This window comes from Lynx rufus, unplaced genomic scaffold, assembly GCF_022079265.1.
Source record: "Lynx rufus isolate CCGP_SWC_20201006 ecotype Redwood Valley unplaced genomic scaffold, mLynRuf1.p SCAF_34, whole genome shotgun sequence".
NCBI classification, from domain to species: domain Eukaryota; kingdom Metazoa; phylum Chordata; class Mammalia; order Carnivora; family Felidae; genus Lynx; species Lynx rufus.
Window position 1 is genome coordinate 2093069 of NW_025814850.1, and position 15610 is coordinate 2108678.

Consider the following 15610-nt stretch of genomic DNA (forward strand, 5'->3'; position numbering starts at 1 on the left):
CAGCATATATCCCAAATGTTAACCGTCGTTTTCCAGAGGGAAGGGGAATTACAGGAAACATGCCCATTCTTTTTTACTTTATTTAACATTTCCCAATAAAATGTTGCTTGCAACCGCTATGAAGTTTTGCGACCAAGAAACCCCCGACAGAGCTATCTTGAAGAACGATGTGCCAGGGCTCCCTCTAGTGGGCATGTTTGTTTTTGCTCCTTTAAAGGCGGATTCAATTCTGTGATGAGACATTGTCAATTCACTTTGTTTTTTAATGTTTTTATTTTCTTTTTGAGACAGAGAGAGACAGAGCACGGGCGGGGGAGGGGCAGAGAGAGAGGGAGACACAGAATCCGAAGCAGGCTCCAGGCTCCGAGCTGTCAGCACAGAGCCCGACACGGAGCTCAAACTCACGGACCGTGAGATCATGACCTGAGCTGAAGTCGGACGTTTAACCGACTGAGCCACCCAAGCGCCCCATTAACTCACTTTTTTTTAATGCCAAGATAACGCGGACGGGGAGCCCCGCCTCACAGCGCGGTCTGCAGGTGGTTCCAGGTATCCCCCTCCTCCCAGTCCTTCTGCTTCCCTCAGCCCCATCCGCATCGCCGCCCGGTGGCCAAAAGCAGTACTGCGTCCTCGGGAGGCGACGCAGAGGGAGGGGCAGTGGGCGCTGCCACCAGGACCCCTAACCTCGGTACCGTTGACCACTTAGTCTGGTAAAGCTTATGGACCTCCTCTCAGAAGAACCGTCTTTTAAACATGTAAGATCACATCCATATGCCTAAAAGAAAGCCAATAATATTGAAGTGATTATCAAAGTACTTATAATTGTGTAATACAGTAATAAATGTGTTCCATCAGCGCTTTAAAACATCAGCTCTGGTGGCAGGCCTAGTAACTCTTTTCCAAGTCCTGAGGGACACATACGGTATTTGGAACTGTCGGCGACAACTTGATGTGCTCTATCTAGTGTCTGCCTTTTTTTCTTTTCTTTTTTTTTTTTTTTTTTTTTGGTGACAGAGTCACAGGCACTGCTAACACTCACACTAGAAAGAAAAGATAAATCCCTTAAAGGTTAGTAAAAGTCAATGTGCAAGTTTTTCCCATCCAAATTCTTGGACTCCCTGAACGCTACGCTCAGACCTTCTGGGGTGCACGGCGGCGGGCATGGTTAAGACCCCTTCCCCCCCCTCCCCCCCAGGGGCACGGGTTTGGGTGAAGCGCCCGGGGGGGGGGGGGGCTGGGGAGGGAGGGGGACGGTAACCCGCGGGGCTGGCGCTGCACTGAGAGTCAGTAAAGGCAATGGCAGAGGCGCCTCCCCCTGGGCGCGGAGGGGGTGACCGACACGGCCCCTCCCCCCCTTCCGTGTCCTGATCTCGTGCCTCTGGAGGAAGTTAAAGCCCCGCGTGGCCCCGAGAGGAGCTCCCAGTTCCCGCGTGTGCTCCTGCACGTCTAGCGCCCACCATGTGGCCCCTCGTCCTGGTCCTGCTGTGGGGCTGCCTCTTGTTCCCAGGTGAGGGGAGGGGGGCGGGGAGGGAGTATGGTGGAGGGATGCGGGGCTCAGGCCCCAGCTGGCAGAGAGAGGACCCCTTGATCCCACCGTCCCTTTTTGTGACCCGGCCTAGCCCGCCTGATCCTTCCAGGTTCAGTCCACCGCACTAGCCCTCAGCCCGCAGAGGTTTGGGGGGGGGGGAACGGGGGGAGGGGGTGCTGTTTCTTAGAGCCGGGTTTTCTCCCTGCCCTATCCGTTCCAAACCCTCCCTGGTCAGGTGGCCATAAGGGAGGTTTTACCTCTCTCATCTTTAATTTCCTACTCCACACTCAGCCTGGAGGGAGACTGGATGCCCCCTATGTGGTTGCCATGGTAAACTCTGCAAATATGTCTAGAGCCTCCGCTGGTGAGACATAAAGAAGTATCCAGTCTCATCACTTCACGGCCCGTCTTTTTTTTTTTTTTTTTTAACTTTTTAACATCAAGTTTCAGGATGCATCTTGTCCCCGATGACATCCAGTGACGATGCTTTTTCTTAGTGGTATATAAAATTATGGTGTCTCTTCCATGCGACAGCGTCTTAATTTCAATGAAATAGGACGGTATCATCATCATCATCTGTAGATGAGAAAACCCAGATGGCCAGGGAGGTCAAGCAACTTCCCCCAAGGTCGCACAGCTACTAAATGGCAGTGCCGGGATTCAGACTCTGGGCTGTGTGAATCTAGAACTTCCCCCATCACCATCCTTCAGTACCCCCAGTTTAGGGGACCAGCAACAGCCCTGTCCTAATATCCCTTGGCGGGGAAGGGACTACCAGCTCTTAGAGGGCAGCCGCAGGAGAGAGTGAGAGAGGAGGCGTCTTGTGGTCTTGACCCTGGTACTTGCATCCAAGGGATTCCGACCTCCGTCCCTGCTCTGGTTGCAGGTTGTGGAGCCCTGGTGGGCCCCAAGGAGATCAGCGGATTTGAAGGTGACACCGTGTCCCTGCAGTGCACCTACAGGGAGGAGCTGAGGAAGCACAAGAAATACTGGTGCAAGGAGAGTGGGTTCTTTATCTCCCGCTGCTCCAGCACCGTCTACGCGGGGGACGACGGCCAGGAGAGGACGGAGGGTAGGGTGTCCCTCCAAGACAACCCCCAGGAGCTCACACTCAAAGTGACCCTGAGGAAACTCACCCTGCGGGATGCCGGGAAGTACTTCTGTGGGGTCTCAAAACTGGGCCGAGATGAATTTTTCCTGGTCTCTCTGCTTGTCTTTCCAGGTAACAAATGTCTCTCCTTCCCCGGATGGGGCATGGGTGATATGGAGGGGAAGAGGGACAGGTGGGCAGCTGATCGGTGCTGGACCCGGTTCTCCATCACCAAAGGGTGGAGTGCTCACATAACCTCATCAGGGCGGGGCGCGAGCTGGGGGGGGGGAACGTGCGGGGGGGGGGGGGGGAGGGCGGGTCTCAGGGACTCGGTGAGGTGACATCAGGGTGGCGTGAGCCTCAGCAGCTGTTTCACAAGGTCACATCTCGCAGATCCGTCAAACTCTGTGCTTGGTGCCTTTCCTTTTTGCTCATATGTGGGAGAGAGATTGCCATGGGCTGGGGTGGGGGGGAGGTGGGGGACAAGGTGAACGTCCCACAGAATAAAAAAGCCTCCCTCCTCAGAGTCAGAGATATTCCTGAGGATTCCGCAGGCAGGACCCACCATCGTGCATCCCAGACGCACTCCACCGCACTGCCAAGCCATGGCCACACGGGCCTCGCCTGGCTTGTGGCCCCAGCTCTTCCTTCTTGCTTCTCTTCCCCAGATCTTGAAGTCCCAAAGTCAAGTGTGAGGAGGGCCTGGGAACCAGCCTAGGAGGAGGAGCTCGTTGAGCGCAGGGACACTAGGGGACTGAGGCTGGAGTCATGGGGCTCTGGCTGGGGACTGAGCATCTCTCTGGATGCCCAGAATCCTACCTGGCTCTGCAGAGCTGAGAAGAAAGAAGTCAGAGAGGACCCAGGGAGGTGGGCAGCCCCCGTCCACTAGCCAGTGAGGGTGAGGCAGGTCTTTGCATCTTGTTTGACACATCGGGGGGGCCGAGACTGCAGAGATGGAATGATTTGCCCAAGGTCTCATGGCAGGGAGTGGTGGAACCAGGATTCCAATCCAGATATTTGCTGGCTTTGGTGTCTCCTCTTGCCCTGTCCTGGCCCCATAGCTGAACCCCATCCCACCCCCGGCCCCATCCCCACTGCCAGATCCCCGACATCCATGGGTCTTTATTTTCATTCAAGGAAATAGAAATGCGCTCACGAAATAACAGCAGCACCAAAACCACATTGAACCTGTTCTCCATGATTTACAAGATTCTCTGATTTCTTCTGATTTTCATCGGTATTCAGACCTCATTCTTACCTAGTGGTGGTCAATTTTATCTGTATTTGGGCTCTCTATTTTCAATTTTTACCTCACTTGTAAATATTCATTTGTGTATGATGTATGCATTATTATGTTACCCAGTGTCAGACGTGGTTAACCTTTCTCTGGTAACATTTGGGATATAGAACATAAAGAAGATTGACGGCCGTGGCATGCTGGTGAATGACAACCGGCTGCAGAAGCTCTGATTTGCAATGTTTGCCAGTTTCTGTGGTTTAAATGCCCCTGCCCTTGCCAATTTCCAGCCACCGATAGTTTAACAACCAGCTCACAAAATTCCTGAAAAGGTGGACAGTCCGCTCTCCCGGGTCAGTGTGAGCTGTCTCCAGCGCACCACCGAGTACGGTAAAAGATTAGAATTTCTAGAAAGGTCAGAACAAGACAAGAACCCGCTCTCATTTCTTTTGTTCACCATTGCCTGGAGGCTCGAGGCAATGAAATGCAACAAGATAAAGAAGTATAAATATTGGAAAGGAAGAGATAAATACTCTCTATTTGCGGAAGGTCGGAGAAAGCTTGACCTTGTGTTAGAATAGAGGATGGTGGGGAAAGGGAGTGAGTGAGTCCGGGATGGCTTTCCAGCACAGAGGTGACTGAGGGGCACTGGGGAGTCAGGGAGCTCGGCGGCTCCCGGGGGATCGGCCACACCACGTTTCTGCCCACTGTGCTGGCAGAAGCTAGGCATTTTGTTCTTGAGGGGTCCTAGCCTCGCAGGGAGTCCCAGGAAACAACGTGTTGCAACATAATTGGGCGCAGGGTACTGTGGCTGCGCAGGAAGAAGGGACTTGCTCCTTCTGGGGAAGGCGTGGTGGAGGAGGGGAGGACAGAAAGAAGGTGGTTTAGGCCAAGATGGAGAGGAGAGGCAGGGGACACGCAAGGCATAGAGGCGGGCGGGACACCTTAACTAGGCACAGAGGGCAAATAGTGGTGTGGCTCGTACACCGGATGGCAAAGACGTAAAGCCAACATAGCGAGCGGAGGTCTGAGTTTTAATGCTTATTTATTTTTTTTGAGAGAGAGCGCAGGCAGGGGAGGGGCAGAGAGAGAGGGGGACAGAGGATCTGAAGGGGGCTCTGTGCTGACCACAGAGAGCCCCCAGTGGGGCTTGAACTCCTAAACTGTGAGGTCATGACCTGAGCCAAAGTCAGCCGATCAGCTGATCAACCGACTGAGCCACCCAGGCGCCCCAGGGTCTGAGTTTCAAAGACTTTGAAAGGCATGTTGCAAAGCGTGAGCTTCCGCTTATAGGCAATGAGGGGGCCATTAACTGCTCTAAAGCAAGAAGTGATGGGATCCGGTATATTTTTAGAGACGAAACCCGTATTGGTGCAAAGCGTGCCTTGGAAAGGGCAGGCTGGTGGGCAGCTGGGGACAAGGGAAGCCGAGGGTCTGAGCTGAGTGGGAGGCCAGCCGTCAGCTAGCATCTACCAACCATGGCTCCCAAGCGGCTGAGGGGAGACTGCGAAGGCTCTGAACAGAGGTGGGGGCGGGAAAGCCACTGGCTGCAACCCAGGCAGGAAATCTGGCCCGGAGCAGTGATCCTGGGCTCCCCTGAGACCAGCCTCTCCCTTTCCCTAGGTCCCTGCTGCCCTCCCTCCCCCACTCCCTCCTTCCAGCCTCTTGCTACAAGGAGCCTCCAGCCCCAGGCAAAAGCTTGGCAAACTCCGCTCCCAGAATTGAGTGAGTGAATGGTTTTTCTGTCTCTCCTCCATTCCTCTCCAAAGAAACACCCCGGGAGTGCCTGACCTGGTGCCAGGCACTGCCCTTTATGGGCCCCCAGAGCCTGGGAGCTGTACTGTCCGTAGAGGAATCAGGGACTCAGCGGGGTTAGTTCAGGCGAAAAGCAGTACAGCCTGACCCCTGGACCCGTCCCTGTCGCCCTGCCCTGTGGACCCCGTGGCTGCTGAGGGAGGTCAAGGCCTGCAGAGGCATAGGTGGTGAGGGTGGGCCTGTGATGGTGACACGAGGTGAGGGCAGAGGTGATAACTATCCAGGACCGTAGCGGGGGGTGTGATCACACAGGCACCAAAAGGGGCTGAAAACCACACACACGGGTGTGGGGTGTGCCTGAGATAAGGCCTGCTTGCTCAGATGGCTTCGTCTAGGACACCCGGGGTGTCCTTTAGCTGGGATTGTTCTGAGAAGTTGGTCTTGCGTCCAGGGATCGAGGGTCAGAGGTCTGGGAAACGCTGGGATTCGAGGATCAGAGGAGGTGCTGAGGCATTGCTTTTGGACTTGTAGCTTCTCCTGGTCTCCACCAAATAGTCACCACAGCCACGCGGGGGAAGACAGGGGCCGAGGCCTCTCCGTTCCCAGGGACCACTCCGTCCGGGCCCACAGGAACCACCCCGTACGCAGGAACTTCTCCATATGCAGGCACCTCTCCTCACGAAGCAACCTCTCCTCATGCAGGGACCCTCCGCCCATCCACACAGCCGGAGCCCGCCTCAACGGAGGACACTCGTCTGGCCCCCAGCAGGACCTCCCTGTCCAGGTGAGCCCCAGGCGACCAAGGTCACCTTTCAGGCCATCCTCAAAGCATAAGGTGTCTTTGAGCGAGTGAGGTCCTAGCACTTTCCCCAGGCCAACACAGCCTCCTGTCACAGTGCGGAGGGCAGACGCGGTCCCCAGCCCCCTCAAGAGGGCCCTTGAGCAGTGAACGACCTACACGGCCAAACCAGCAGCCCTGGTGCTGTGGACACACAGACCCCGCCCCCCCAGGTGAAGGGTCCACCGTGGCCCCAGTCCCCACCTCTCTCCCTGCCCCAGCCTAAGAGGCAGCCACCCCAGTTTTGCCTGCATACTTTGCACTGGGCCCTGGGCCAAGCATGAAAATATGGAACCCTACCCCCCCAAATTGGTTTTTTTTCTCACCCAAATGGAGTCCCAGCCTGAAGGATTGGTTCTTGGGGGTTGTATATCATCGCGTTCAGTGACTGACTGAGGCTTCCTGCCTGACTGTTGCCAAGTCCAGACCTAGCTGAAAGTGTTTCCTGGGGTTGGTAGTGGGGGCGGGGGTCCCTTCCACTGGGACCAGACGCTGCGGTCCCTGGTGCCCTCTGATCTCCTCGGGAAAGTCAAAGGACATGGCTGGGAAGCAGACTAAGAATGCCACGGTGCACGGCATGCCACTGACGTCTGGTGACAGCTGCTGGGCTCCTCCCGCCTCACCCACAGGGTCTCCATCCCAATGGTCCGCATCTTGGCCCCTGTCCTGGTGCTGCTGTCCCTTCTTCTGGCTGCGGGCCTGGCTGCCCTCGGCAGCTATCTTCTCCGCTGGAGGAAGGAAGGTGAGCAAAAGTAGGGAGGAGAGGATGGGAGGCCAAGGACCTCACTGAGACCTGCAGTCCCCCCACCATTGCAGGGACACCTTATGGGTCAGTGTGTCCCTCTGAGATATGGGCATCAGGAGCCCCGCCCTTCCCTTCAGAGGGAGCCCCAGGTCAGTCAACACTAGGAAAAAGCAATTCAGATGTGGGAATGGGAGAATGGGAGCTCTTGGCTTGCTCCCATCTGTCCGAACTCATCAGTCACTTCTGTCCCTACCGATCCCAGCAAACCCACGTCCAGCCTCCACAGATCTAGCTCCCTGTGTGACTGCTGTGGGGGCGGGGCGGGGCGCAGGAGGGCTAAGAGACTAAGCACTTGACCAGGATGGACCCTGCCTCGGGGTCTTGAGATGTGCTCAGCTCCCGTCAAGGCGTGGCTTCAAATCCCAGCTCTGCTACTTTTTATCTGTGTGACCTTGGGGAAGTCACCTAACTTCCCTGAGCCACAGCTTTTTCAGATCACAGATAGAGAATACAACAGAAATAGAATACAAGCCACACATGAAGTCTAAACTTCTCGAATCGTTAACATGAAAAAAAGTAAAAAGAAACCGGAGCTGTTAATTTTAATCATATACTTTATAAACGTGGTATTTTCAAAACGTTACCCTTTCAACGTGGAATCAGTATAAAAAGCTTAGTGATACATGTTCCACATTCTACATTTTTTTCATATGGAGTCTTCAAAACTCGGAATAATTCAGAGTAGTCATGCCTGCATGACTGCGGCCGTCGCGGCTCGTGGCTCCTTTGATGAACAGCACAGTGTAAGAGGGTTGGCTGAAATGACGGTCACAGGAGCTGCTATGTGCCTTATGTCGCTTCTGTTGCTTCTGTTGCTTTTATCCCCTTTAATGCTCTCAATACTGTGGCATTAGAAACTTACTACAAGTGCCCCCGTTTTACAGGGGAAGAAACTAACGCAGGGTGGTTACTCAGCTTGCCCTGAGTTTGCACAGCCAGGAAACGGTGGAACCAGGAAGAAGGGTGCCAGAGCCCTTTGCAAATGAGCAATGTTGTCCTAGTGCAGGTGGCCATGGGGGGGGATCCTGGCCATGGGAGGGGGGGAGGGGAGGATCCTGGGCCTGCCTCCGACTTCTTCCTGTGTGGCCCCCAGGAAGAAATGTTGGCTTTGCCCATGTCCCCAGGTCACCGCAGAGGAGTCAGGGAGAGCACACAGAGTGGGAGCATTCCTGATCAAGACCTCAGAACTTCTTGGCACCTTGCCTCTCAAACTGTGGTCCCCAGCTAGCAGCAGTGACATCCCCTGAAAGCCTGTTAAAAGATTCTCAGGCCCCGAGGCGCCTGAGTGGCTCAGTCGGTTGAGCGTCCGACTTCGGCTCAGGTCATGATCTCACAGTCTGTGAGTTTGAGCCCCGCGTCGGGCTCAGAGCTTGGAGCCTGCCTCAGATTCTGTGTCTCCCTCTCTCTCTGCCCCTCCCCTGCTCATGCTCTGTCTCTCTCTGTGTCAAAACATTAAAAAAAACCTTTTTTTTTTTTTTTTAATAAAAAAAAAGACTCTCAGGCCCCACCTCCAACCTGCTGAATGGGAGTGGGCATTTTTATAAAATGTCCCGGAATCCTGTATGCACACTGAGGTTTAAAAGCAATGACCTGGGGCGCCTGGGTGGCGCAGTCGGTTAAGCGTCCGACTTCAGCCAGGTCACGATCTTGCGTTCCGTGAGTTCGAGCCCCGCGTCAGGCTCTGGGCTGATGGCTCAGAGCCTGGAGCCTGTTTCCAATTCTGTGTCTCCCTCTCTCTCTGCCCCTCCCCCGTTCATGCTCTGTCTCTCTCTGTCCCAAAAATAAATAAAGGTTGAAAAAAAAAATTTTTTTTTTAAAAATAAATAAATAAAATAAAAGCAATGACCTTAGCCCATGGAATTACTTCCCCAGCCAGTTTCCGGCCCACACAAGGGGATGTCCATGGACTGATCCCAAAAGGCTGGATCCGTGCTGAGGCACCGAGCTGGAAGGAGCTTCTCTGCACAGCCTGTCTGCCTGCTTCCTGTAGGGAAGGCCCTGCTCTAAAGTACAGGGGGGTCAGTCCACCTCTGTGGGAGCCGGTGCAGGCTTCAGGGTATTCCTGCTGGTCTCTTTCAGCTCAACTGGCCACAGAGACACAGAGGAACGAGAAGGTCCACCTCTCACACTTGGTAAGGAAGGCAGCTGGCCCAAACTCGGATCCCTGTGGGGTAGGACATCAGGATTCCCGGCCCTGCCTCTGAGTCTCCCTACCCGGTTGCCCATGACCGTCCTCCAGGCAAGGCTTGCCTTCCATCTCTGGGGAGTGTGAGTGAGCCCCAAAACCAGGTGCAAGCCACAGAGTGCCCCTCCTCACCCTGACTTCCCAGCGGGTACCAGGCAGGGGTCTTTCCCGGGGACCCAGCGCCCTCTTCCCCTCCCCCTCTTAGAACCTGACATTGTCAGAGCAGAATCCAGAGGAGTCTTTGGGAGGGCTGCAGAACCACGGGCTCAGGACACAGAGGCCACACCTGCCTCACCCAGCCCCCCACCCCTCCCCGGGCTGTTTACTGAGATGCCTCCACTCCATTCTCTTAAACATGGGGGCAGGAAAGGGGGGCCGCCATTGCCTTCTTTCCTGGCGCCAGCAAGGACAAAAGACTCAGGCCTGATCCCCCCGGGGAGGGGCTGGGGCAGGAATGGGGTACTGGGCTTTGGCTTAGGAAGCAGCTGCTGTTGTCTCAGGAAGCTCGACAAGGCCAGAGATGGCAGACAGAAGTGAGAGAAAGGTCACGGACAAGGATGGGAGGGGGGCTGCCAGAGCCCCGCCTCCTGGCTATGCCTCCTGGGGTGCACCTTGCCTTCTAGAAGTGGGGCGGGGCAGGAGGGAGAACTGCTGGGGAGGCCAGAGTGCCTGCACCAGCCCCCTGTGCCCACACTGGGGAAGGGCTGCATGGGACTCTTCCTGCTCAGGTGGGAGGAGACAGGAAAGGGCACAGGGCCGAGAGGCTGGTGGGTGGCTGGGGGACCCTTGTCGAGGGAAGGATGAAACAAGGTCTCCCGAGAGGGTCCGAGGCAAGAACCTGTGAACATGACCAATTGAGAGCTTTTGGTTTTCTTTGGTTTATTTCCCTTTTGGCTTCTTTGCAGTTTTTCTAGCAGAGTCTGCAGGTGGAATTTAAAGGGCTTGGGGTTTTCTTCACCCACATTCAGGTCAAAGAGGGAAGGGGACGCTCTGCCGGCTCTGCCAGAGAGCCCCAGGGGTGTGTAAAACTCAGAGGGAGGTATGAGGGGTCAGACCAGCATTTCCGCTGCCCAGAGAGCTATTGCAAGAAGTTCTCATCCTAGAGGGCAGTGCTGGGCTCCTCAGGACTCGACTCCCACTTCCCAAGGCTTCCCTGATTCCCTGCTATTTTTCTAGCGCCTGGACCAGGAGGCTGTCCTATGTAGCTTGTATGTTCAACCACACAGAAAATGTCTCCACACTTGCTGGAGCGGGCCTGTGGCCCATGGCATGGGCAGAGGGACCAACGAGGGACCCGCCCTGGACGTCAGGTGGTGGTCCTGGCCACACTGCCTGCATGCATGTGTGGTTTAGTCTCTGCTCCATGAGGCTCTTTCCTCAAATTCAGTCACCCTTGAATAGGTGACACTGGCGTGGCTGCTGGTGGTCAGCGGTCAGCAGCGGCTGGGTTTGGGCCAAATCACAAAGCTATAAATATGGGGTTAATGGAGAATGGATATGACAACGGGAGTCCTCTGATCGAGCCCCAGCTATGCCGGGTCCTCACCGTAGGCAGGGCCGGGAGAGACCAGGGCCATGAGTGACAGGATTTGTGACTTCTCCTTCCCCTTCCCCTGTTCCCTTGTCCCCTCGTGTCCCCAGTCCTAGCCTGCCTGAGAAATTGTGCTCTGATTTTCATCTTGTCCTGTGAGCCTGGATGTGTCACCAGAGACGGCTCAGATGTCCGCCTCTGTCTCCATCCCCTGCCGCTAGGGAGGTGATAGCAACCGGGGGAAGGGGGCAGTTAGGAGACCAGGGACATGGAAACAAGAAGTGTGAGTCACGCCCTGCCAGGTCGGCAGGCGGGCAGCGTGGTATAGGAAAAGAACTGGGGTCTGAGGTCACATGGTCGTGAGTACAATTCCCAGCTCAGCTACTCAGCAGCTGTGTGACATCTGGCAAGTTACATCACCTCTCTGAGCCTCAGTGTCATTGGGTTGTGGTGAGGCACAAGTGAAGTGAGACACTCAGAAAACGGGGGTTTCTTTCTTTGTCTTTAGTGCCCACTGGGCCATGGGACTTACTGGCTGGGACACCTAAGGGCAGCTATGCCCTTGGGAGACTTGGCTGGGGGAAATGGGGGAGGGGCTGGCATTCCCGACCTGGGGACCTGTGGGGACCGCCAGGCCTGGTCACAGGATGACTCCTACTCACTCGGCCTTGGTTTCCTTATCTGATCAAGGAGGGGGTGCTCAGACTTAACGATTTGTAAAGAACTTTTCCTTTGCGGTTTGTTAATCGGTGAACCTTTGAGGTATTCACATTTGCTCCCCCCCGCCCCCCCCACCAGGGCCTGCGGAGAACCTTGAGCCTGTACATTCTTTCTGCCTCAAGGATAGAAATAACAATAATAAAAACAAAATCGTTCCAGGAGTTCCCAGGTGTTGAGCTGTAAAACACTACCATGAATAGTCATTACAACCCCGAGGGAAGAAAAATTCTTATCCCCATTTTACAGCTGAGGAAACTGAGCCTCAGAGAGGTTAGGAGGCTTGCCCAAGGTCACTCTGAGATGTAGGAAACAGGACGGAAGGACTCTGACTCCACAGCCTGTGTTCTCCACCACCCCCCCCCCCTTGTTTCCCTCCCCTCGCTGTGGTGGGGGAACATCACCCCTGCCAAGAATGGACTGTTCTGAGTCTCTGTTTCAGTCGCTGGACTACGCCGTGATCAACCTTGCAGGGCCCCCTGGGCCTCGAGCCAGCCCAGAGCCCTCCGTCAACCCCTGCACAGAAATCCGGGGCCTCAGCCAGGTGTGAACAGAGGGCACTGGGGGTCTGGAGCCGCCCAGTCGGGCTCCTCTCTGACAATGCGGGGAAATCGGTGGGTGGAGGGGGGACGCTTTCTTCGGCATCCGCTCCCTGAACACTGCCCCCTGCATCCACCCACCTACCCCATCATAACTCAGGACTTTTCATTCAGAACTCAGGACTCTTGACCTTACATCCTCTTTTCCCCCCCATCCAGAAAGTTCTTGAATAGCTTGTTGGTAGTCACAGTTGCAAGAGCTCTGGGTTGCCAGAGGCTATGAAGATGCTCTCCCGAGGGGTGGATGTTTGGGAGGAGGTGAGGGGCATGAATCAAAGCCTGAGAGGTCTGGGGAGAACTTGTCGGTCTCTGCCCCTTAGATAGAGGCCCAGAACTGTGGAAAAGGCTAGGGTCGACCCCGCAGGCACCTGGGCCACCCCCCGCCCTGCCCCAGCTGGACTCTGCTTTTCATTGCCTGACCGTTGTCTTTACAGACTTCAGAGGAAGAAGAAGTCTATTTCCAGGACCAGGAGGGGGACATGATCCCAGGGCCTCCCCTCCACATGTCTGGGGAGGAGCTCGGCTTCTCGAAGCTCATCTCAGTGTAGCGGCGAAAATGCTTACGGGGGATCTGAACGGCTGGCTATGCGCTAACCCGGATAAGTTTCCTGCTACAGCTTTCAGAGTTCACCTGCCAGGCTCTGGGGCTGTCCCCTGACCCTTTCCAGGCTCTTCTCCTTCGTGCCCCAGCCCGACTGGAAGCTTTTGTCAGCCCCGGAGCCTGCAGTGGGGGTCTCACAGTCCCAGCGGGAGCCTGGGACCTGCCCAGCATGTTCACATGCTGGCCTAGTCGTGCAGCCAAGGAACTTACGGCCCGTGGAGCTCGCCAGAGCCGGGCCCAGCTCCGGAGATCTGGTCTGACTTTGTATCTGTTGCAAGAAATCCCCTGGGCCTGGGCGCCCAACAACAGCCACTCCCTCCAGACCTCACCATCTTCTCTCTTCCTTCCTGACTCAGCACCACTGTCTCCTGCATAAGTGAGTGAGAAAGAAATCTTGCTGGGGACAGACAGGGTTCTGATTTTCGAAATGTGCCTGTAAACCACCTGCACCGCAGTCCTTCAGGAGGCTGGTGAAACATGTGATTCCCTGGGGGTGCCTGGGTGGCTCAGGCGGTTGAGCATCTGACTCTTGATTTCAGCTCAGGTCATGATCCCAGGGTGGTGGGGGCGTTGAACGTGGAGCCTGCTTGGGATTGTCTCTCTCTCTCTCTCTCTCTCTCTCTCTCCCTCTGCCCCCCCAATAAAAATTTTAATTTAATTTAATTTAATTTAAAAATATGATTCCGGGGACCTACTATGGGCTGGGCTCACAACCCTGCCTTTCTAACAAATGTCTGGTGACTCTAATACTTGAGTTTGAGAACCAGTGGGCCTGTTAAATTTTCGGGTTCATCCAGCTTAGAGCCTACATTCGGTGTCTGGGGACTCCCACCTGCCCCCCCCCCCCAACACACACACACAGAGGCTGCTATGTCCACGAGAGGTGAGTTCAGGGCTGGCAGGGACGGTTGCCTTTCCCAGATCCCCACCCAGACATGCATCCCAGGCTTTGGAAGTAGAATGGAGAAAAGCTTGGCTCCTTCCTTGTCTGGAAAGGGTTAATTGCCTATGGATTGGGGCTGGGGGCGGGGGGGGGGGGGGGGGGGGGGCGGGTGGAGGTAGGAAACCACAGGGTGCAGGTGGGCTTCTGAAAGGCAGGAAGGAGAGGACTGGACAGGAACCTTAGAGGAACCTGAACATGACCCTGAGTCTGGATCCCTGGGGAGGGGACAGGGGTGGGGGTAGAATACCAGAACTGCTATATTTTCTTTTTTTTTTTTTTTTAATTTTTTTAATGTTTATTTATTTTTGAGACAGAGAGAGACAGAGCATGAACGGGGGAGGGGCAGAGAGAGAGGGAGACACAGAATCGGAAGCAGGCTCCAGGCTCTGAGCCATCAGCCCAGAGCCCGACGCGGGGCTCGAACTCGCGGACCGCGAGATCGTGACCTGAGCTGAAGTCAGACGCTTAACCGACTGAGCCACCCAGGCGCCCCACAGAACTGCTATATTTTCTTTTTCCACTTTCTTTAAAAAATGAAATGAGGGATTGCTCAGTATAGATAAGTTAGAAAGACAGAAGGGGAGGAGAAAAAAACAGGTCGCCCAGATTCATTACTGCCGGAGACTATCATTGCTGCATTTTGTTGGATTTCCTTCCAGTTTTTTTTTTCTCCACATCATTTGCTGTTGTTCTCTTACAGGCTCTTTTGGATATACAACTTTATAGCCTGCTTGTCATGTCCCACTTAATTCTTTTTTTAAAAAGATTTTTATTTTTACATAATCTCGACACCCAACCTGGAGCTCGAACTCACAACCCCGAGATCAAGAGTCGCAGGCTCCAATGACTGAACCGGCCAAGGCACCCCAGGAAAGATTTTTCTAAGTTCCTCCAGGAGGCGGTCGCTCATAGGCTAAGAGAAAACAGAAGCAGAGAAGGTAGAAGGGGTCATGATGAGCTTTCAGGCACCTCCAGAGCAGGAGACACGTGCTCTCCACATGCAGCACTTTGCAGAAGTGACAGGTACCCAGCGCTACAGCAGGGGGAGGCATCATGGGACTCGATCTGAGTGTGAGGCCCCCGAGCCTAGCGCCAGAGCAGGAGGTCTACTCCTCTTGAATGGATCACATGGGTTTATCCCTTTTTTATTAAGTTTATTTATTTATTTATTTTGAGAGAGAGAGAGAGAGAGAGAGGGGGAGAGAGAGAAACCTAAGCAGGGTCTGCAATGTCAGCGCAGAGCTTGATGCAGGGCTCGAATCCACGAACCGCAAGATCATGACCTGAGCCGAAGTCGGACGCTTAACCGACTGAGCCACCCAGGCGCCCCCCGAAACAAATTTTTTTCATAAAAATAAAAAGAGATGTTGAAAGCAGACATTCTTGCCTTGTCCCTGATCTTAAGGGGAAGGTACTCGGTCTCACCAAAAGTATGATATTGTCTATAGGGTTTTCATCTTTTATCAGGTTGGGAAGGTTCCCTTCTGTTTCTAGTTTACTGAGAATTTTGTTTGCTTTTTTTTTAATGAAAAATGAATATTAATTTTGTCAATGATTTTTCTGCAGCTATTGAGATGATCATATGTTCTTTTAGTCAAACAACAGAGTCAAAGACTCTGTTCTTTGACTTTCTAATGTTAAACCAGCATTGTGTCCTTGGTGTTACTTTAGCCATGAAGAATGTTGGCTGGTAGTTTTATTTTGTTGTTAAGCACTCTGTCTGGGTTTGGTATCAGTGTAATCTGGGAAATATTACCTCCTTTTCAAGTCTCTGGCAGAAT

The 15610-nt window shown here is 54.3% G+C and overlaps 1 protein-coding gene across 1 annotated transcript; it reads left to right on the forward strand.

The window, feature by feature from the left end:
- Positions 1-1458: 1458 nt before the first annotated feature.
- CD300LG (CD300 molecule like family member g) lies at positions 1459-12833 on the forward strand. Its single transcript, XM_047093258.1, has 8 exons — positions 1459-1507; positions 2415-2750; positions 5479-5580; positions 6142-6394; positions 7078-7190; positions 9333-9424; positions 12129-12230; positions 12720-12833. Exons 1-8 carry the CDS (start codon positions 1459-1461, stop codon positions 12831-12833), a joined length of 1161 nt encoding a protein of 386 aa, XP_046949214.1.
- Positions 12834-15610: the final 2777 nt, after the last annotated feature.

What these genes read in the sequence shown, in the direction of transcription:
- CD300LG (XM_047093258.1), top strand. Translation starts at nt 1,459, where the DNA reads ATGTGGCCCCTCGTCCTGGTCCTGCTGTGGGGCTGCCTCTTGTTCCCA. An exon ending in CTCTCTGCTTGTCTTTCCAG is followed by an intron (nt 2,751 to 5,478) that starts GTAACAAATGTC and finishes CCCTTTCCCTAG; the next exon opens with GTCCCTGCTGCCCTCCCTCC. An exon ending in TCTCCGCTGGAGGAAGGAAG is followed by an intron (nt 7,191 to 9,332) that starts GTGAGCAAAAGT and finishes GGTCTCTTTCAG; the next exon opens with CTCAACTGGCCACAGAGACA.